This window comes from Ranitomeya variabilis, chromosome 5, assembly GCF_051348905.1.
Source record: "Ranitomeya variabilis isolate aRanVar5 chromosome 5, aRanVar5.hap1, whole genome shotgun sequence".
NCBI classification, from domain to species: domain Eukaryota; kingdom Metazoa; phylum Chordata; class Amphibia; order Anura; family Dendrobatidae; genus Ranitomeya; species Ranitomeya variabilis.
This window is the reverse complement of record NC_135236.1, coordinates 217,474,098-217,498,329: the sequence shown is the minus strand read 5'-3', so window position 1 is coordinate 217,498,329 and position 24,232 is coordinate 217,474,098. Positions and strand designations below refer to the sequence as shown.

The window sequence follows — 24,232 nt, the reverse complement described above, 5'->3', positions numbered from 1 at the left end:
GGATTGCACAGAGATTGTGTCCTAAGGCAGGGGCTCTTTAAATGACCTGCCTTCATTTTATCTCTGGTTGTGATGGATGGAGAAACCAGGCTTGTTGCATTAGGTAAAGAAGGCATGTTAACTTTCTTGGGAGATCTGTTCTCCTAAGAAAATGTGTATTGGGTAATTAAGTAATCCCCACCGCATGAGACAGTAAGCAGCCAATTAGTTCCGCATTTCTGTAACAGTTGGCAATACACAAACCTGGAAATAAAGGGTCTCTAATCCCTCTCCCACTGCGATCTAGCAGCAAGAGTCACAAATATTAGGAAGTGGCTTTGTCCTTCATTTAAATGCATCTGCTAAAATGTAGGGAAAAATGGTAAATGAAGCAAGTTGTAAGGTTCTGAGAAGCAATCTCATAGTGCAGCAGTACAGGCAACATGAAAAGTGTGGAGTATTAACTGACCCTAAACACTTTTTGACCTAGGACATAAAATGTATTATTCAGCAGGGGGGAAATAATAGGGTTTATCATTCACCTATATGCTAAGAATAACTCAGCCACTCCAATAGAAAGTATTACAGGCTACATAAGAGCAGTTCTGGATTTCACCCTAACCACCATGGGTGTGAAAGTGCTAAATGTCCCCAGGGTAGAGAACCTGCTTGTGTATAAAGAGGCAGGGATGTTAATGATTTCTTGTAAAAATCAAACTTTTATGACGTTCCTTGTTTAGGATCTCCGTGACAAGCTTGTAAAATTAGCAGACAGCTTTTACCTCTTGTTTTCCTGTTAATGACGGTGAAACCTCACATTGTGACTTTTCATTTTGTTGAAAGTGTCCTACTTTACGAGTGTTTGGTAAATAAATATGAGAGTGTTAGTACATAGTTAAAAGATCGTCCCTTCACTTTGGGACTTGAAGACTTCATTAGATACATTGGCTTAGGTGTATTTATGATTCTAACCATCTTTTACAGTTTATATCTGGAACAGGGAAACATCTAGGATCTTAGTATCAATGTTGGTTTCATGAAAAAAGTGCTGTTTTTATGTAACAATCAGAATCCATGCTTAATTAGTGTAATGCGGTTAAGAAAATAAGAGTAGGACAATGATTGGTTTTATTTGCAAAGTGGACACTTTCTTTTTTTTTTTTATCATGAAGCAATTAGGGCTTGTTCACATGTTGCTCTTTTGCTGCAGAAAAAGAAACACAGTATTTTACAGTACCAAGTGGTCAGAGATTTCTGAAATTTCATGCACATGATTCGTATTTTTTTTTTTTCCTGGTAGTGTTCAACTTTCACAGCACTTTTTTTTTTTTTTTTTAAATTTGCAGCATGTTAAGGCTATGTGCACACGTTCAGGATTTCTTTGCAGAAAATTCCTGAGAAAATCCTGAGATTTTCTGCAAGAAATCCACAAGAAATCTGCATGCGTTTTTACCGCATTTTTGGTGCGTTTTTTTTGCGGATTTTTCCGGACATTTCCCAATGCATTATATAGTGGGAAATCCGCAAAAAATCCGCAAAAAATCCGCAAAATTAATGAACATGCTCCGTTTTTTCCCGCTATGCGTTTTTTTCGCGGAATAAAAACGCATCACGTGTACAAAAATTGCAGAATTCATTAAAAATGATGGGATGCATAATGTATGCAGATTTTATTGCGGTTTTATAGAGTTTTTATCGGGAAAAAAAACGCGAAAAATCTGCAACGTGTGCACACAGCCTAAATCTTTCTGAAATTTTTTCACCTATTCAAATGAATGGGAGAAGAAGCAACTAAAAACAATAAAATGTGCTATTTTCTGCAACATTGTTCCTGCAGACACTTTTTTTGCAGCAAAAAAAATCTGCAAATATTAAATATGTGTGGTTGGTGGTGGCATACATTTTCTGCCAATTTTACAGGCTATTCCCGCAGCATAAGGTTTCCTCTTAAAGGGAACCTGTCACCCCTTTTTTTCAATATGAGGTAAAAATAGTGTTCAATTGGGCCTGAGCTGTGCTGTACAATAGTGCCTTTATTATCCCCTGATTCCCCACCTTTACTGCCAAAATACCTTAGTAAAGTCGCCGTTTTCGGCTGTCAGTCACGCAGGTCTGGTCAAATGGACGTGGTGAAATGGCTGTTTCTCCCCCACCTCTTGCTTTTCTTCCCGGCGTTGGCGTAGTGTTTCACGCATGCGCACCAGCCGAATGCACTGCGCAACGGCAGAAAAAGAGCGTGATCTTTGCTTTTCACCGGTTTATCGGTGGTGACTGCCATCTTCCTGAGGCCGCGCATGCGCAGATAAGTGCTCTACTTCCCGGGGCTTCAGGAAAATGGCCGCGGGATGCCGCACGTGCGCAGATGGAGATCGCGGCGCCCATTTTCCTGAAGCCCAGTTTGCATCTCGGCTTCAGGAAAATGGCCGCCGCGATCTCCATCTGCGCACGCGTGGCATCCCGCGGCCATTTTGCTGAAGCCCCGGGAAGCAGAGCACTCCATCTGCGCACGCGCGGCCTCAGGAAGATGGCCGCAGTCACCGATAAACCGGTGAAAAGCAAAGATCGCGCTCTTTTTCTGCCGTTGCGCAGTGCATTCGGCTGTTGCGCATGCGCGAAGCACTACGCCAACGCCGGGAAGAAAAGCAAGAGGTGGGGGAGAAACAGCCATTTCACCATGCCCATTTGACCAGACCTGCGTGATTGACAGCCAAAAACGGCGACTTTACTAAGGTATTTTGGCAGCAAAGGTGGGGAATCAGGGGATAATAAAGGCACTATTGTACAGCACAGCTCAGGCCCTATTGAAAACTATTTGTACCTCATATTGAAAAAACGGGGTGACAGGTTCCCTTTAATGCCAATGTGGCCTATCCCCTGTCTTATGTAACTTCTAAAATTGATCTGTGTCCATAAATTTATTCACATCTTTGAAACATAGTTTATCATTTTGGATTGTGTTAATATTAAAAGGGAAGACCAATTTTTCACGGCACAGAATCCAATGATAATAACTTGTGACCTGTCATTATTATAGGGATACATTGTCACACTAGATTATCAGCAAGGGGACACTGGTGGTACAGAAATAGGGTATAATTGTAATAAAAAATAAAAAAAAGTAAATATGTTATATAGACTATTATGTATTTAGGCCATTGGAAAGCTATTTTGAAACCCAGAAAACATTTATTACCTGCTGAGTTCCTTAATTTGTTCTTTGATATTAGATATTTTAGACAATTTTTACTGTTTTTTTTTTTTTTTTCAAAACCATACTGTGTGTATTAGAATATAATCACATTCTGCCGATTGGTTGTTGACATGATTGCAAATGTTTCAATAATCTGAAAGAGCTTGCCGACTCTCTGTGCATGCTGTGCACACAGCCCCTTTCACAGGAAGGTAACAGTGTTTCACGCTTAGAAATTTCTGTAAAGAAATCTGTGCAGTGTAAATACATTCTTACAGACACATTACCAGCGGAAATATATATGACATATGACCAGTATTTGCTATAAAATGTCCAATAAAAAGTTGTTCACACCTCTGGGAAATGCATCCATGTTGATAACGGGGCTGTCGCCTTACCGGAGAGGTGGCCGTGCGTGCTTGTCTAGCTTTTGATTTTGTTAGGAGTTCTGAATATAGTCGACCTCGAATGGCTGCCTATATTCAAAACTATCATAGAGGTGAATGGGGAGAGCCACTTCTCTACTCACAGTGCAAGATGGGCCCTGTTCTACAGTTGGGTGCAGCCCCATTTGTGGATATGCCATAAGTATCTGAGATGGGAATATCGCTTTAAGGTGTTTCCTATGGAATTAACCAATGTGTGCTCTGTAAGTGGTACTTTAGTGACATCTAATGAATTCTCTGCAGAGTATTGCACTTTATGAACACATCTGCGTCATAGTGGCTGAATGTCTTTTACTTATTTATCATTCTTTCTGCTTTCTGATCTACTTTATCTCCCATTCAGGATCTTGGTGTTTCAGCGACCTATTATTTGTAAAAGAACCTGTGGACGTAATAGTTTATCGGAAAGATTCAGCGATATTAGATTGCTTAGCTCAAGGGGAGCCTCCAGTCACAATCACATGGCTGAAAAATGGAGGGAAGATTTCAGAGACTGAACGGATCTCAACTTTACACAATGGCTCCTTGTACATCCAGGAGGTGGAGGGCAGGAAAGGAGAGCAGTCTGATGAAGGATTTTACCAATGCTTGGCTCTGAACAAATATGGTGCCATTTTAAGTCAAAAGGCTCATCTTTCATTAGCAAGTAAGTATGGAGTTTAGTTTCATCTGAGCTTGTCTGTCATGGTTTACTATAGACTTTGGAGAACAATTGAACTGCATTTCCACAAATATTTTAACAAAGTGAAGACACTAGTCATTATATACAACTTAATTAATCCTTTTGTTTACACAAAATGACCGCAGATCAGCTACTTGTTTCATTTAATAGCCTTTTTACACAGGCACACCGCTCTTCAAAAGCCCTCTGAACAATCATTCAGTGAGCATAGGCTATTGTTCTCAGCAGCGCAAGTCCTGTTTCTACTGGGCAATGTGCTGCCGAGAACGAGGATTCGTCATGTAGTGTGAATAGGCTTTAAGGGTGTACATTAGATACGATTCTAGGCATCTTAAGGCCCACAAACACATTAGACTAATCTTGGCTGAACCCACCTATATGGACTGGTTCGGACGACCTTCTAATGTGTATGTTGGCATCGGCCGATTGATGGTTGGGAGAGATGTCAGTTGTGCATGTCCGATTTCAGACTGCTGGTCACAATGTTTTCCCAGCACGGTAGCTCAGTGGTTAGCACGGTTGCTTTGCAGCTCTGGAGACTTTGGTTCAATTCCCACCAAGGACAACATCTACAATGAGTTCGTAGGTTGTCCCGTGTTTCTGTGGGTTTCCTCTGGGCTCTGTGGCTTCCTCTCACACTCCATAGACATACTGATAGTGAATATAGATTGTGAGCCCCAATGGGGACAGCAATGACCATATCTGTAATGCGCTGTGGAATTAATGGTGGCATATAAGTAAATAAAATAGATTAGCCTTCCGCCGATGTGTATGGGAGTGTTGATTGAGATGACTGTTGCCCAAACAATCTGCCAAAGGCATTTAACGTGCACGGCCAGCCTTAGAAAAAGTGTGCTCAAATATCCGCCATGGTTATTACCATAGGAACTATCAACCTTCGCTTTTGATCATTATGGCAGCCATATCTAAAATAATAGATCCAAACTGGAAAAATATGGCAGAAACGAATGAAGCGAGGCATCAAATGCATTTTTAATATGTGATGTAGGTCAGGTGTGTGAAACGCATTCTTTATTTCAGCATTGAACAGATATTACTATTTAATGAGATGTGTGGGTACACATCAAGGACGGTTCAGTTAATTTATTTATTTCACACCAGAGTCCGTCAATTTACTAGTGAAAGGAGAATTTCCCAGTCGGTAACTGAACATGTCTAATACATTAGAAACAGGTCCGCAGGGTGCAAACGTGACTGTAGACACCTTTTATATAATAAGTCTTTGTAGTAAGATCGCATGAAGGCGATGTGGTGTTCCAGCATCTCACATAAGACCTTTTCCTGAATGATTCATAGTAAAAAAGACAGTTATGTAAAAATGGATAAATGCACATTGATCCTCACATTTCTGCTTTTCCCCTCATATCTAAATTATAAGTGCTGCTTCTCTAATTGCGCGGCCTAGCACTCCAAAGCATGTGCGATCTGCCAAACATAATCCCTTTCTTTCAGTTTTTTGAAGCATAATGGGTTCTCCTGTCTGGCACTTGTGTATAGACTACCCTTAAGGATTAAGCATTTATCTGTGGTTGTAAAAGCTAGGCTGTGAACCAATTGATTTTTCCATTAGCCTGTGTTTCCAAGGCAAGCCTTTTGCCTACCATTTCATATTTGTACCAAATAACACCTCTCTATTCACATCCACTATTATTGGTAGCTATAAACACTAGGGGTGTTTTTTCCCAAATCGAAGACAAGCAATTCTCTTGACGGTACGGTTTATTTCCACCTATCGCATGCGTAGGCTTCTTCTCGCCATTGTCAGCTTCTGTTTGCCATTGCACACTCCAATGTGAACACTACCTCTTAAATATGCTAAAAATAATATATATTTTTTTTAAAAGGGGTCTTTTTCTATCCAACACATTCTGAAAATGAGTTTGCATCTTATTTGGAATGACTTTCCATAATCCACTCAAACTAGTAGATGTATTTGCATTTAGACCTGCAACCTGCATTGAAACGACCAGCCATCAGCTATGACCGCCAGTCAGCAGTTGTGTAGCGGCCTGCTTGCTTAAGGTACCGTTACACTAAATGACTTACCAACGATCACGACCAGCGATACGACCTGGCCGTGATCGTTGGTAAGTCGTTGTGTGGTCGCTGGGGAGCTGTCACACAGACAACTCTCTCCAGCGACCAACGATCAGATCAGGGGAACGACTTCGGCATTGTTGAAACTGTCTTCAACGATGCCGAAATCCCCCTGCAGAACCCGGGTAACCAGGGTAAACATCGGGTTACTAAGTGCAGGGCTGCGCTTAGTAACCCGATATTTACCCTGGTTACCATTGTAAAAGTTAAAAAAAAAAAAAACAGTACATACTCACATTCTGATGTCTGTCACATCCCCCGGCGTCCACAGGGTTACGCGCTGCTGCCCAGAGCTTCCTGCTCTGCTTTACTGCCGGCGCTGACACATTCAGTGCAGGAAGCTCTGAGCAGCGGCGCGTAACCCTGTGGACGCCAGGGGACGTGACAGACATCAGAATGTGAGTATGTACTGTTTTTTTTTTTTTTTTTTTTTTACTTTTACAATGGTAACCAGGGTAAATATCGGGATACTAAGTGCGGCCCTGCGCTTAGTAACCCGATATTTACCCTGGTTACAAGTGAACACATCGCTGGATCGGCGTCACACACGCCGATCCAGCGATGGACAGCGGGTGATCAGCGACGAAATAAAGTTCTGGACTTCTAGCTCCGACCAGCGATATCACAGCGGGATCCAGATCGCTGCTGCACGTCAAACACAACGAGATCGCTATCCAGGACGCTGCAACGTCACGGATCGTCGTCCTCGCTGCAAAGCCGCTTAGTGTGAAGGTACCTTTAGTGTGAAGGTACCTTTAGACTGGCCAACCACACTTTCCACGTGCATATAATTATCTTTTGCTGGCATATGCCATTCTTGGCACCACATCACCTGTTTACAGGGGATAATGTGCTGCAGAGAACGCTGACTTGCAAACTTAACAATGTATAAACCTTACATGTCCACATTTATGCATGTCTAACATTTCCTAGAATCCTTTTGGATATTTTTTGCAAAGACTGGACCTTTTCAATATCCCTAAAGGTTCATGCACATGATGCTGCTCATTGAGGCACCATTTTGCCAATTTACACCCTGTAGTGCAGGATTTGTGTACTTGGCATTGCCTAATGCATGAACCCTTCTCAGATACAACTGATCAGCTCTCAGCTAATCACGTAGGTTTGACTTTAGAATTGGAAATTGGTGACAGCCATGTATTTCCTTTGTAATAGCACAGTTAAGTGAATGACAGTCAGGGAACGTCAGTTGATGGTCTTTGTTACTGTCCTCTGCACTGGCTAATAGATGGTGGGTTGTGCGTGGGGGGCACTCTTTGTGATGCCCATATGCCTTGCTAGGGCATATGGGAAGGAATTGTCTTGATGAAAAGTCATAGTGAATGAACCATTATGTGTTTCTGATCTGTTAAATCAATACTTCTGTTTGTTAATGGCCGTTGAGGTCATTGCTGCTCTGAGCCAAATTGTGCTCAGAGCGGGTGCCAACAGCCCTCTTCACCCCAGAAGGGAAACATCACACTACAACACCTCTACTGCCTGGCTGTACTTTCACCACGTCATAAATACTACTAGCATTTTCTGAAGTCTATCGACCATTGAGATCCACCATGCCTGAATTGTCATTTGTTCTAAGAATCTTGAGTAGAATCTATTTCTTCTATAAGTTGCAGAGCGTCATACAACTGTTCTTGACGATACTGTTCTCAGTTTTTTTTAAATCCTCTAGATGTAGAAATAACATTATTGAATAGTAAATTACTGGCCGCACAAACCAGAAACACAGATTGGACTATTGATTCCAAAACTGAAATGTTTTGTAAAATGTTGTGATTATTGGATGTAATATACTATACTGTATTCATCCAGAACATGACTATCCCACTAGTTGTCGTTAGTCATGAGACAGATAATAAGCTATTCAAGTTAATGTCCTCATTTTCTGCAAGGCATTTGATGGCTTAATTGAGTCTAGACTCTCCCACAGTATATGTATAATGCTTGGCACAACATGGCGCTGTCTGTAAGCAGATACATAAATTATCATTGAAGATGATAATGGCGCACTGTATGGAATTAGCACTGTTTTGAATATCAAATGCATTGTTAATCACTTCCCGTAATAGAGACATCAGTGGGTAGCTCTGAGAATATCCTAAAGCCTTTTTCACATGGGATAGAATAGTAAATAGGAGAAAAGGGGCAGTGTGTACTCAGGCTTAAGGCATTTTTCATTTTGTTTGCCCCATGTAAACGTCTCTTCAGAGTCGCCTAGAGACAACTGCAATAGAGCTGAACGTCTTAAATGAACATCTTCTAGATAAATACACACGCCTATGGAAATTGGTGTTGGGGTCAAATTTATCCTAGAACAAAGTCGCATAAAACAAATTGTGAATGGCAGCGATTGCTTTACCAGCATGTGTCTTTTTTGGGGATATTCATCTACTTACGAGCTTAATTTTCTTTTTGTCATGCAACATTTCTAACAACAAAGCTACAAGTTAATGTATGTAGATTTTTTATGTAGGGAATGAAATTAACACAAATGCTTCTAATTCCAAAAGATCTTATACTCCATTTGGGGTAAAACGGAATTGATAGCACGGACTGTGTTTTGAATCTAAAGTTGTAAATGTGAAGATTTGGCCTCAGTTTTGATCTATATTTTTGTGCTTTCCGGTATATTTTAGGAAAGCTATACATACTAATCAGCTGGAGAATAGGCATTAAATGGGCCTTCGTTCTAGTCAAAGAGCAAGTACTATCTTTAGTCAGTGGGAACAGCAGGGGGCAAGGATGTTCTTTTTCTGTGGCTGGTCAATGCATTGACAAGTAAGATTGCCATTAGCTTTGGGATCACAATGCAGAGTTTTGCATTTTGAGATGTGTACAGCTTTAGCCTGTGCAATGGTTTAGGGGCTGAACACACAAGTAGATCAGGACCAGGTTTCTAAGGTTTAAGAAGTGGAAACTGGAGGTTGCACTCTATACAGGACCGCCATTAAGACATTATAATGAAGGCTTCACAGGGTTGAAAGGTTAGAAACTGGCCAGGGTGCGGCTTACACCCCTGATGAAGGGCAGATGACCCTGATTCTTTGGCCAATTCTTTCATGTCTCGCATCTTGCAAAGAGTGATTGCCAAGGATTGTTCTGTAGGAATGCACAGATTGGAAAGTAAGCAGACCTCCCTTTTTTTTTGTGTCCCTTAAATCTTATCTCCTGTTCCCAGCAGGTCCACCAGCAGACTCTTCCTAGATTTCTCTATTTAGTCATACAGCTGAAGTGCTTTTATCTATTAACCCTGCTTTTTCTAGGAAACCCCAGTGAAGTTATACAGGTTGGGTGGCAAAATAATCAAATTTTATGAAAGTGATTTTCATTTTTAACTTGTACAGAAGCGGTTTTATTAATAATGTTAAATATCTTAGTATTTTAGAAGATGACACAAATGACAAATGTGACGGTCCTTGTATAGCCATTAGGCAGTACTTGGGACTGTTGCTTATATAGCAGCAGCAGTATATGTCACAGTGCTACAGTTTGTTGCCATATGCATCAGTCCCCGTTACCAAGACGCTTCTAATCCAGTTTGTCTGTATCCATTAGCCTATATTTATGTTTCTTGGTGTGTGGAGGACACCAAAGAACCAGAAGAAAACCTAAACAAATGTGAAGCACTTGCACACTTCATAATGATTCTTGGTTGAAGGAAAATGTCCTGATGCTGATTCATATAGTCACAATGGATATATATGCATGTGGGCAGAGGTTTAATAAATTCGCATGAGATCTTTATAGCTTGAACCCTTACAAATGTTTTCAATTGTTGAACAATTATATCACATGCACTCACGCACGCACACACACACTATTTTTCGCATTGCGTTGAAATTTTGGAATTTTTATTGCAGATGTTGAACAAATATATTAATTTGTAATGGTTCAACTTTTATAAGAACTCGTGTGAGTTTATGAAAGCTCTGCACAGATGCTTATTAACATACGGTCACTGCCTATATGTGCATCAGGACTTCTAATTTTCTCTGTTTCTGCTCATTCTTTGGCCCATGGTGTATAGCGTTGATCTGCTCTTTTCAGCTGACAGGTAGGCTATGCCTGAGGCATTCCTTCAGAAGTTGCTGGACAGCAGAGACATGTCAGGAGTGGAGACGCTTGTGTCCTGCACTGCTGGTGCTGAGCTGGCCACCTCTTCCGTTTCTGAATACCTAGATGATGGAGGTATTCAGCCCGTTTCTTTTGTTTGCTCCCATGACTGTTGAATAGTTTCTATCTCAAAACAGTTGCTTAGTCCAAAGTCTATTGTCACGTTTTCCTATTCTGCAGCTGTGACTATTGTGTACAATGTAGAATAATTTATGACCAAGAGTGAGATGGTTGCCATTCAGTGAATACTTTTTCATTACATTTTTCTATTCCTCCCCTTTAAAACCATTTATTATAAAATTTGGTTTAAATTGTCAACCATACCCCATAAAGTCATAGATTTGTTTCTTTGGCTGCTTAAGTTTGTGTTTTTATACACTACGTGTGTAACATATGAATATAAAATACACATACGGTATATAGCGTGTATATATTTTTATTAATATAATTGAAATGCCACAAAATATATAGATGACAGGTTACTAGACATAACTATTGTATTGGATAAGGCTACATACACACAATCTTGTGTTTTTCTGCCGTCGCTGCACCTTTTATTACTGTTGCTTGTCAATCTTATGTTTTACGTCAACACACTTGCACAGTGCTAAAAATATGTCTGTATAGTAGATATGGCAATTCCGCTAATACAATGATTGAATGACTTCGCTATATCGTTGCTAGCTTTGCTTTGAAACCCTAAGTGGTTTGATTCCTCTGAGTGATTTCTATTACAATTGGAAACAAAGTGTCAGTTTCCTTTTAGAAAGCTGAGAGACTATAGCTTTACCAAGGATTTGCATGTGACAATAGAAAGCAAGTCATAGATGCCTCAGAACCCCTTTAGAAGGATGAGCCAAGACAAAAAAAATTAGAATTCTCAAGTAAAACTGTTAGCAGATTTTCCCCGGCCTAACATCTCACGACATTTCATGGGTGCCACAAAATCAAGTGTGCATATATACCTATGTTGCCATTCATTATCATAGCATAATGGAAAATTATAAACATTTTTGTTTCTTTTTGGTAATTGTCTGCTGGAAAACTTTGAGGTTTGACCTCAAACCCTCCCAAAACGTCCCCCTCCTGCCTTGATGTGTTTAGTGTTCCCCTGCTTTTGTTCAGTGGGGGTTGCACATAAAACAGTACCTCACTAAAGCAGATGGCTATAGAAGATATGCCAGAGCCCACTGAGCCAGGGAATGCTAATTCTCTCAATGAGGATCACTGGGTGGGGGTTTTGGAGTGTCCAAACCTGGTGACTCTTCCTTCTTGAGCCACCCTCAGTGGTCCAATTGGTAAGATGGATTTTTTTTCCACTATGCTACCAGTATGCATGAAAACGTACAGTAAGTATGTGGTACAAGCAATTTGGCAGGGTAAAATGTGCTGCCATACTACTTTTACGCATCAAGTAGTTTTAGATGAGAGCAGGATGTATTCTTGTAGTCAGCATTTGTACATCACTTCTTTGGAATATTTATACTATATGGCCCTCTTGAGTTCTCAATGGATATTGGATTTCTGGAAATACCATTTGAAGAGTTGCATGTCTACGTTTTTATTTTCGTTTATTGATGTCCTATCCTAACGATGGGTCATAAATATCAGACTGGAGGGATCTGACACCCATCACAGATCACCCATCAGTAATTAGCTGTTCTCAGTGGTAGCGGCCCGCCAGATGTTAGAAGTTGCAGAGCTGAATATTATAGCCCCTACAAGTGGGTAGTGCCTGTAGCCGGGTACTGCACAGCCTCTATATTTTTTTTTTTTAATAGGGATGGATGTGCAGTACCCGTCTGAGAACACTACACAATTGATACAGCTGCAAACATCCAGGTTTTAAGAACAGCTGCTCGGGGGCGGGGGTGACTGATCAGACACCCACCAATTTGATATTGATGACCTATCCTTGAGCTTCTAATACATAATATACAATCTCTTGAGCGTGGTAATTGTAGTATGAAGCATTGCTAATAATAACAGTTGTTCACACAGGTTCTGTGCAGATTTGGATAAATTAGATTTCCAATGGAAAATGTACAGTATGTATGATGTATGCTAACATTATTATTAGATTGAACATCTTGGTGATCAAGCAGTGAGATTTTATCACTCTTGGCCATCTAGATTGCCATTTTGGTTGACCTTTGGTAGTTGTAAATTATCTCCAAGAATGGGGGTGGGGAGTACAGTGGAAGTTAACATCAATAATGCCTGCTTGGACTCCCGGAAAGGAAAATGGATTCCTGTCAAAGCTATCCACTATTTACATTGCATGTAATACAGAAGTCCCCAATTAGTATTTACAAGACGTGATTTTTCTGTTTTCAATTGACCTATTGGAAGGATTTTTCAATAAAATGCACTGAATACGTCCTGTACAGCGTAATATAGAGGGCAAGGTAAATACTAGAACAGCTCTTATTTAGCACCTATCTGTGCAGCATTATAAAGAAAGTGCTAACCATCAATTATAAAGTCCTAAATAGTTTACAATGCGTGAGGTGTAATGGCACAGGTTAGTGAAGGTATGGCAAAAGTGGTGGTTGCAAAGAAGAAGATCCCAAGGATGCTGCGGCTTTCCTAATGAACAGGTATCCAAACATATGCGCGTAATCAAGGTAGATTATAGTCACAGAAAACGCATTTCATGGTATCACTACAAGGCTGCACTTGATAAAGAAAGAAAACTATGATCGACAAAAGTTGATAAAAAATCGAACAAGTATCCAAGCCCAATCGTCATGGCCACAACCTTGGATAAATGCACCTTTGTTATATCTACAATTTGTTTATTTCAGTCATCGAACGATAGACTGTAGTTTGGATTTTGCTTCTAATTATTTTTCAGAGTATGAAAATGTAGTAATTCAGTGTTTTCTTGGGAGCAAACAAATGGGTCCTGTGCTTAGTTTATAAAAATCTTTATGATGACTGGCCTGATGGAGATAATGCAATGTGTGTTTAGGAACACATTCTAATGCTTGTGAATGTAAGGTACCGTATATATTCGAGTATAAGCCGACCCCCCCCCCCCTAATTTTGCCACAAAAAACTGGGAAAACTTAATGACTCGAGTATAAGCCTAGGGTGGGAAATGCAGCAGCTACCAGTAAATGTCAAAAGTAAAGATAGATACCAATAAAAGTAAAATTAATTGAGACATCGGTAGGTTAAGTGTTTTTGAATATCCATATTGAATCAGGAGCCCCATATAATGCTCCATAAAGTTTGATGGCCCTATAAGATGCTCCATATAATCCTGCATAAAGGTTAATAATGGCCCCATAAGATGCTCCATAGACACATTTGCCCCATATAATTCTCCACAAACGTTAATTATGGCCCCGTACAATGCTCCACAAACTTTAATTATGGCCCCATAAGATGCTCCATACAGACACTTGCCCCATATAATGCTCCACAAACTTTAATTATGGCCCCATAAGATGCTCCATAAAGATATTTGTCCCATATAGTGCTGCACAAACATTATGGCCCCATAAGATGCTCCATACAGACACTTGCCCCCATATAATGCTGCACAAACGTTATGGTCCCATAAGATGCTCCATACAGAGACTTGCCCCATATAGTGATGCACAAACGTTATGGCCCCATAACATGCTCCATACAGACACTTGCCCCATATAATGCTGCACAAACGTTATGGCCCCATAAGATGCTCCATACAGATGCTCCATATACTGGAGTATATACGGTATATTCTTATTTGCAATGTTATGGAGATGTGATTATATGAACTACTGTTTGGGCGCACAGCAGGGCTTGGAAGTGAAGGAGCACCGGTTGACTTTTTGAATGCAAAATTTGCTGGACTAATTAGCGGACGCCATGTCACGTTTGGAGAGCTCCTGATGTGCCTAAACAGTGGAAACCCCCCACAAGTGACACAATTTTGAAAACTAGACCCCTTGGGCAACTTATTTAGATGTGTGGTGAGCATCTTGAAACCCAAGGTGCTTCACAGAAGTTTATAATGTTGAGCTGTGAAAATAAAAAAAAAGCACATTTTTACCTCAATGTTTTTAGCCCCAAATTTTGCATTTTTGCAAGGGTAACAGAAGAAAATGGACCCCCAATTTTTTTTGTGCAATTTCTCCTGAGTATGCCAATACCCCATATGTGGTTGAAACTACTTTTGAGGCACAGTGCAAGGCTCAGAAGGGAAGTAGCGCCATATTACAGTGCAGATTTTGCTGCACTGCTTTGAGGGTGTCATGTCACATTGACAGAGCCACTGAGGTGCCAGAATAGCAGAACATCTCCATAAGTGAGCACATTTTACAAACTACACCTTTCAATTAATTAATTTATGGGTGCAGTGATCATATTGACACCACAGGTGTTGGGCAGTGAAGAAAAATAATTTACATTTTTCCACCAAGATTGTTACATTTTCATACTGGGAAATGGGTAAAAAATTACACACAAATTTGTCCCACAATTTCTGCTGAATGTAGAAATAGCCTATATATGGCTGTACAGTACTGCTTAGCCACACGGCGAGACTCTGAAGGGACGGAGCGCTATTTGCCTCCTGGAGCACAGATTTTCCTAGAACAGTTTGCGGACTCCATATACAGAGCCCCTAAGCGCTAGAAGAACAGAATCCCCCCTCAAGTGACCCCATTTTGAAATTTATCTACAGATGTAGTGATGAATTGACTGTAGTGATGATTTGACTCCATGGGTGTTTTACAGAAACAAGCAGCAGTTGATGTTGCTGAGTGAAAATTCCAAATCTGCTATTGTAGTGACCAGTTCGTTATGCCCAGCTCGTGCTTCTGGAGACATGCACCTGTAAATTATGCGGGTTCTCATCGCTACAGAAATGCCAAACTTGTGGACGCTGAATCTAGTTTTGGCATGCTATGACTCAGAAGAGAGGGGGCTTTGGATTTGGGAACGCAGAATTCACTGGGTTTCTTTGGGGGGAGTATGGGGGCATTTACCCATAGTGCTTTTCCAGAGCTTTTGTACTACCAGTAACGTTACATAGAATATATTTTCCAGCCTTTGCATTCTGCAAAACCATTAGTTTAAATTTAGAATAAATGCTTAACATTTTAGTCAATATGTTTTAAATTGTTCTGCTTTGTAAAGTCTTCCTTCCAGAACTTCCTTAATTAGAGTACCAAGCGCCTATGGCTAAACATGTATTATATCTGCTCTCCTAACTTCAGTCCGCAGTGTTTGTTAGTCTTACTGACAGATATTTATTATTCGCTTCATTAAACTTGTCTTTGACATCCGGCAAATTAATGATGGAAATACTTTGGGGGAGTTTAGACATGATATTCTGCCTGAGGAATAAAACTTTTGAAGAACTTAGCACCTGCTGAAAATGCATCATTCTTAGTTCACAAGCTGTTCTGGTCCAGCAAAGTAAAGTGTCTGCTTTCCATGACCTTAGGGTGGTCATATGAATTAGGTGGCTATCAGCCGAGAATGATGCTCAGCTTACTCCAGTGCAGGAGCGCTCATTCAACCCAGCACTCCTGTGTTCCCTATAAGAAAGCCCCCAGCTGACACGTCGGTCGGCGATGTATCTCTTGTCAGAACAATGTGATTGACAGTCCAAAATCAAACGTGTGATCAACAGCTCTCCCGAGCACCACTCGGCCTCCATCTGCTGAAGTTGTCAATACTGTTGCGTTTGGCCAACATTTGTCTGTTGTGTATGGGGGCCTTTATACTATGCTGATTTTCGTCGCAGTTAATATGTGGGTGTTAGTCTTCACCATAATGAGAACCAATATTACTTGCAGTGTAATATTACAATCTCTATAAATAACAGTACCAATGTATGTGCCATGGAATAAATAATACAATATAAATATATATAATAATAATAATAATAATGTGTTTTTGTTTTCAGTGATTGTTTTTCATTTATTGCTCTTTTTGTTTGCCACTTTTTCAAGGTATTTTCCTTTGCTGTGCCAATTTCCTACAGTCCCTAACAAGTATCATTTTACGGTATATTAATCCCGGTTGCAATTTTTTCTTTTTCTACGCTAGTGCACTCCTAAGTCGCCCCCCTAGTGCAGCAGGCCACATGAGGCCCTTTGGCTGTTTCACTGTGGCTGAACTTGATTCTGCACATTATTATTGTTTTATAGTAATGTCTATCACTTAATATTGAGCAGAATTAAACAGAACCTGACAGCTGATATATGCTCGCGATCCACGGACAGCATTTATCAAGTACTGGCTGTACGATCTCAGCCAGGTATGTTTGTCTCTGAAGTGCTGTGATCGTACAGAGAAAAGCTTACCGTACTTTAAAAGCTGCTAGAGACAGAGCTGTGCTGGAGACTAGTTGGACAGGGGGGTCCTTAGTGACTTCGCCCACTGCTCTGGAGTGACAAGTCTCCCCCCAATTTGTGCATGCAGGGAGAGACCTGTCACCCCAGAGCAGCGGGCAGGGAGATGTCACCGAGGACCCACCTGCCCGACTAGTCTCCAGCACGGCTCTGTCTCTAGCAGCTTTTAAAGTAAGTTTTTCTCTGAAACGCTGCAGAACTTCAGAGTAAACATGCCTGTCTGAGATGGAACGGCCAGTGCCTGAAACATGCTGCCTGTGGATCAAAAGAATTTATCAGATGGCCGGTTCCTTCTTAATTCTGCTAGATATTAAGTGAAATAAATTACTTGTTGTTAAGTGATTCATGTAAAACCGTAATAATGAGCAGAATTAACCTTTGGCCGGTCAGTTCGTCCCTCCACAACAGTCTGTCTCTCATGTCACATTTTACTAAAATGAATTGCCTACCCCCTACCCTAAGGGAACAGTTACTAGATCAAAATATAAATATTAGAAATGTTGATGAATCCACTAAAAATTGTCTATTTGACATGGTACACTTTTTAGTTAAGTTGGACATTCTTCATAAATTCTGCTGAACGATGCTTGTGATTTCCTTTTTTTCTCTCTCGGTGATGCTCCCTTAAAAAAAATGATATTTCGATCTGCTGTTTTCTGTTGATCTGCAATACATTGTAGACCTGGAACACATTGTATTACTGCGTGCTGCACAGCTCACTGGTCGTGATGCCCCATAGAACGGGAAATGGGCATCTCCTTTGTGCTGGGGACATACGCTCGCTTCTATGTGCATTCATTTGATGGTAATCTGCCTAAAGCGGCTCAATAGCCAGTGATATTTACTTTTCCCAATCTTTGTATGTCATGGAAATACAAATAAAGGCAGTGCAAATGATTGGATTTCTTTGACAGAATACATCCTAATTTCCTCACTTTTTTCATCACTTTGTAGATTTCGAAGATCAGCGGATCTAATAATAATAATAATAATATTAATAATCTTTATTTTTATATAGCACTAACATATTCCGCAGCGCTTTACAGTTTGCACACATTATCATCGCTGTCCCCGATGGGGCTCACAATCTAAATTCCCTATCAGTATTCCATCCAACAAGATCCACTGTTCAATAAACAAATTTCATTTCACACCATTACTACTCAATGCCAGGGCCGGTTTTAGGCAAATGTGGCCCTAGGCAAAAGTTTAAAATGGGGCCCCAAATGCTAACAAATTACACAATCACACAGAAACATTTAGGTTGTAGCTACATGCCCCTATTTCAGGCCACTAAATGAGTGTGATTGACAATATTGAAGTAATTCGCCGCTTGTTTCCCAGCCTTTTTACATCGGCTGAGGAATAATGATGGGGACAGAATAATCACTAGTAGATCAATCTGTCCACATACAGTATCCTCTTAGCAGCAGATATCCAGTTCTCACCGGGCGATGTGCTGATGAGCACAATGATTTTTGTTCCGGCATAACCAATCCACTTGATGAATATCTTGCATTTTGCACTCCCTCTAGCTCTCCATATAGTATAATACACTCCCATAGTCCTCCATATAGTATAATGTACTCCCCCTAGTCCTCCATGTAGGATAATAGACTCCTCCTAGTCCTCCATATAGTATAATAGACTCCCTATAGTCCTCCATATAGTATAATACACTCCCATAGTCCTTCATATAGTATAATGTACTCCCCCTAGTCCTCCATATAGTATAATGCACTCCCCATAATCCTCTATATAGTATAATAGACTCCCCATAGTCCTATATATAGTATAATAGACTCCCCATAGTCCTATATATAGTATAATAGACTCCCCATAATCCTCTATATAGTATAATAGACTCCCCATAGTCCTATATATAGTATAATAGACTCCCCATAATCCTCTATATAGTATAATAGACTCCCCATAGTCCTATATATAGTATAATAAACTCCCATAGTCGCCCATAGAATATAATGCAGCCCCCCATAGACTATAATGCAGTCCTACAGTATTATGGCCACCACATAGTTACATATACAGTACATACAGATACATATACCGTATATGCAAACACACACATACCGTACATAGCATACACACATACACATACATATATCGTCATACATACACATACTATACATACACACATATATATACCGTACACATACCGTATATGCAAACACACATACCATACATACACACAGATACATATACAATCATACATACACATATCGTACATGTACGCATATACCGTACATACACACACATACCGTACATACACAGATACACATATATACTATACACATAGACATACACATATACTGTACATGCATACAGATACATACAGAAGCATACACATAGATACACACATACTGTACATGCACAGATGCACATACATACATACATACATACATACATACATACATACATACATACATACATACATACATACATACATACATACATATCTTGTGTATCAGGTGATCAGATGAGCCCTGGAGGAGGTCAGTTCAGTTAGAGAGGGCTGCAGAACCCACTGTGGGGGATGGGGCACAGAGCAGACAGGACTGATATCAGCCCCCTGGTGTGGCGTGTTGTCCTGCTCAGTAAGCTCCTCCCCCATCTCTTCTTTGTGAGGAGATGCTGCAGCATGCTGGGAGCAGAACAGTGGAGGGACAGAAGACACAATGCAAATCCTGCTGTTCTTCCGCTGCTGTCCCGCTGCTGTGCGGCGGGGCCCCTGACTGTAGGTGAGTACTCACCAGTCACCATTGGGACGCACCATGCAGGAGAACAGAGACAGCAGCCAGTGAGCGCTCTCCAGTCTGGTGAGGAAAGCGTTCATTGGCCAGTGTCTCTCCCTGCATGACACGCCCCCCTTTTGAACTCCTGCACTCGGCGCGCCGCTCTCTCACCAGCTCTGGTTGTTGGCATTATTACAAGAGGGAGGGAGAGGGGCCCGATGCTACATGATACCGGGCCTGCCTGCAGGGGCCACCCTCCACCTCTCGGCCCCAGAGCAGTGGCAACGGTGGTATGTCTGCCATTGGCTGGGGGCCCTAGGACAGCAGGGGCCCTAGGCAGCTGTCTAGTCTGCCTGCCCCTAACGCCGGCCATGCTCAATGCCCATGTTCAAACTGTGGGGGCATTGAAGGACATCTTATCTTGTTCACCTTTTCAAATTTTAACACTATAGGGCTGGTTCACATTTTAAATATTTTTTTCTACACGGTTGTCAAGGGTTAACGCAGCGTTTTACAGTACCAGGAAAGTGAACGCGATATCTCATATCTCATGCAAATGCTGTTTTTATTTTTTCCTTGCGGATTTGAACTATCAAAGGATTTTTTAATGAATAAATAGGATAAAAAGCACATAAAAAATTAGCTTATTTTTCAAGCAGTATATTTCCTTCCAACAATTTAGTTTTTGGTGCAGAAAAATCTGCAATAGTGTGTATGCACCCTTCATGGTATGTTTTGGGGTTTAAATACGCAGCGTGTATTCACTTTGCTGGTACCATTAATTGCAGCTTTTTTACCCTCTAGAAACACACATCAAAAACGCTGCATGTGAATATCGTCCTACTTTAGACCCTTTTTTTGCTTATGAACCTTGCCCATTCTAATGAATTAGCCCGCATTTCAAATGGACTGCACACGAAACACATCTGTGTTGCCTCCATGTGAGGTCTGTTTGAAACATGTACGTGTGAATAAGACCTTACGGTAATTGATCTCCTTTAATTGGCCCCATTGTCTTTGGATGTGGTGATTGTAACCTCTAACTATAGAGACTTTGTGTGCTGTGGATTACATTTCCACAAAGATTAGAAAATGCACTTCGGTGAGAAGACCAAAATGCATTAAGGAATACAAAAAGTCAACCCAAAAAAGAGGAAAAAAAAGGATGGCCAAAATAGCTTAATATACTTTTAATTTACTAAAGGTTTATACGCAGATGAGAACAACCCTGGGCAAACTGGCATCTGGGGAAAAAAATCTCAATCTCTAATGAATTTTTGTCCCCTTGGACATCCTACTCTTAAAATGCTACTAATAAATTTACTGGATCCTTCCTTCTCCTTTCTCTGGGAGGAGAGGTTGTGAGAGTTGTTAGACCCCATATACAGAAGACTGTTGACTTCGGCCAACTTTCATCTGATATGTATGGGGGCCACAAGAAACATAGTTCTCTGAAGTCACCCATACATGTTAAAAAGTGGTTAAATTAATTGGATTTGGTGCTACTGGCCAATCATCTAATTTGCCTCCCTGTATAAGTATTTGGCTGCCAGCTTTAGTTGTCAATAGCTGTGTATCTCCCTCCATGGGGAAATAAGTCTTGATGATAAGCCTTTTGCAGAATTAGATTTGGCCCAAGATTTAGCATATTACAAAGTTCTCTGTACCTGGTCCTCATGCCATGTCCAGTGTTGACTGGACTGTTGTAATATATCACTCTACAATTAATTTATTTCAGTTCCTGTTATTTGTAAGATCATGGTTCTTTCATTCTTTAGAAGTAATTAAAGTCTGTTTCGTCTGACTAAACATTAGAACAATGGACAGAAATATAAGGAATCTCTCAGATAGTCCTAGCTGGAGGACATCTGAGGAGAATGAATGTGAAGATCTTTGTAGGGGCATCTTCAGTGACCCTGGGGTTTCTGGTCTATTCAGAAGGTCTGCAGCTTTGCAAGAGCTTGACCACTGGGCAGTGAACCCTGACAGGCATTTTTGCTAACCATATAGGTTGCAGGCTAGCAGCTGGAGATTGATTTGTGTGACCATCCAGCTCTACATTCTTCAGAGAAGAGCTTGTCAAGAGACAAAACAGCTCTATGGAGAACCATTTATTTCCTTAAAATGGATGAGTCGTATTATATGATTGAGTGGATTAATTTTGGGTCAAAAGACCTCTCTTTGCTGCACTACTATAGTTTGGTTAGCCATTAAAGATGAACCAGCGAGAACTAGAAAATCTTCGCTCAAGGAGGGAGTAAATTATTATATTCTAAATGGACAATTACCGGTACTTCTCAAATTGAAGTTTTCTGAGGAAACCATATAACAAACTATCAAAAGCTTCAAGGCTACGTTCCCACGATGAGTATTTGGTACATTTTTGACACTTCACAAAAAAAACGCAGCATCTTACAGTGCCAGCATAGTAACTGGTTGTTATAGAAAGCTCACGACTACTTCTTTTTTCATGAAGTGTAAACTAACCTGTGGTGCATTTTTTAAATCTGCAAATGTCAATTTCTCTTGTGGTAAAATGGATATTTAATTTGCTGATTTTACCCATAGATTTGGAATGGGATGAGTAAAATCACAGGTAAAAAAAAAACACGTCAGAAACACTAAAAACACATGTAATCTGCTCATGTCTCTATCAATAAAATGTTATCACAGATAAGTAACTGAAAGTATCCAAAACCAAGACATACCAAAAAGACAAAAACATTGCATGTGAAAAAATTCACTCAAAATCTCAAGTAACCTAATTTAGGTAATTAGTGCAGAAAATCTGCAACATCAAAAACACACCAAATACTGAGTTTGCACGTTATTACTCAGTAAAAACTTAACCGTTATTATTGATTTGGGCTAGTTATAATAAATTCAATCTCTTGGATTGTCAAAATATAATTTGCAAATTTGACAGATTGATAATTAGAATTGGACCAGGTGACTTGTGTTTTTTGCATATACAGTGCCTACCAAATATTCATCCCCTTGGATGGTTACAATTGATGGATTTATTATATACTAGATGGTGGCCCGATTCTAACTCATCGGGTATTCTAGAATATGCATGTCCACGTAGTATATTGCCCAGCCACGTAGTATATTGCCCAGCCACGTAGTATATTGCTCAGCGCCATAGTATATTGTCCAGTTACGTAGTATATTGCACAGCGAAGTAGTATACAGCACAGAGCCACATAGTATATTGGCCAGTCACATAGTATATTGCCCAGCCACGTTTGTCACAGGTTAAAAAATAAACATATACTCACCTTTCCGAGGGCCCCTTGTAGTCCACGGCAGCTTCCGGTCCCAGGGTTGGTCTGAGCGCAGGACCTGTGATGACGTCGTGGTCACATGACCGTGTAGCGGTCACATGACCGTGACGTCACGTCAGGTCCTTTCCGCGCAGGCCTTGTGATGACGTCGCGGTCACATGACCGTGACGTCCATGGCAGGTCCTTCTGCCATACCATCTTTGCCACCGCAACCTGCAACGGAAGATGGCGGGCGGCACGAGCGGCTCAGCGGACTACAGAGGGTGAGTATAGCAGGTTTTTTTTTTTATTTATTATTTTTAACATTACATTTTGTACTATTGATGCCGCATAGGCAGCGTCAATAGTACAAAGTTGGGGACACACAGGGTTAATAGCGGCGGTAAAGGAGTGCGTTACCCGCGGCATAACGAGGTCCGTTACTGCCGGCATTAACCCTTTGTGAGCGGTGACCGGAGGGGTGTATGCGGGCGCCGGGCAGTGAGTGCGGGGAGTAAAGAGCGGCCATTCTTTTCCGGACTGTGCGCGTCGCTGATTGGTCGCGGCAGCCATGACAGGCAGCTGGCGAGACCAATCAGCGAACGAATAACCGCGACAGACAGAAGGACAGACAGACGGAAGTACCCTTAGACAATTATATAGTAGATTCCTTTCTATTTAGTTAGATTTTTGTATTTTGAAGATCACAGTGATGGTAGATTTTTATGGTTTAGCTTAACTAAATCCTCAGAGTTCAGTTGTATTCCATAATTCCATAATACAAGAAGCAAATTGCCTCTTTAGAGAAAAAGAGGACTTGAACTCTATAGCACCACCTGTTGGAAGTAGAGATTCTACAAGTCACAATCAACCCTTTAACGAGTCGTGCAATATGACTTAGGATAAAAGCCAAATCAGTATCTCAATTCGCAGACACGGTGTTTCGGGCTGTTGGCCCTCGTCCCTCGTCAGCATGAGAACTGATTTGGCTAGGTGAGAGGCTATGGACTGAGGCTAAGGGGTAAGGCTTCTCCTTGTGGAGAGTGACATACCAGCTCTGGCTTGTCTAGGTAACGAGGCTTATCCGCCATGCCGCTGGAGAAGCCTTACCCCTTAGACCCCAGTCCAGAGCCTCTCACCTAGCCAAATCAGTTCTCATGCTTCGCACTGACGAGGGCCAACAGCCCAAAACACCGTGTCTGTGAATTGAGATACTGATTGGTTTTTATCCGAAGTCCTATTGCAAGACTTGTTAAAGGGTTGATTGTGACTTGTAGGATCTCTACTTCCAACAGGTGGCGCTATAGAGTT

General features: G+C 40.9%; 1 protein-coding gene across 1 annotated transcript in view; it reads left to right on the top strand.

Moving 5' to 3' along the window:
• PRTG (protogenin) overlaps positions 1-24,232 on the top strand; it is a 148,494-nt gene that overhangs the window by 5,020 nt on the left and 119,242 nt on the right. Inside the window, exon 2 of the mRNA XM_077263790.1 lies at positions 3,959-4,261. Coding sequence (XP_077119905.1) covers positions 3,959-4,261 — 303 coding nt within the window. The remainder of the gene's footprint in view (positions 1-3,958; positions 4,262-24,232) is intronic.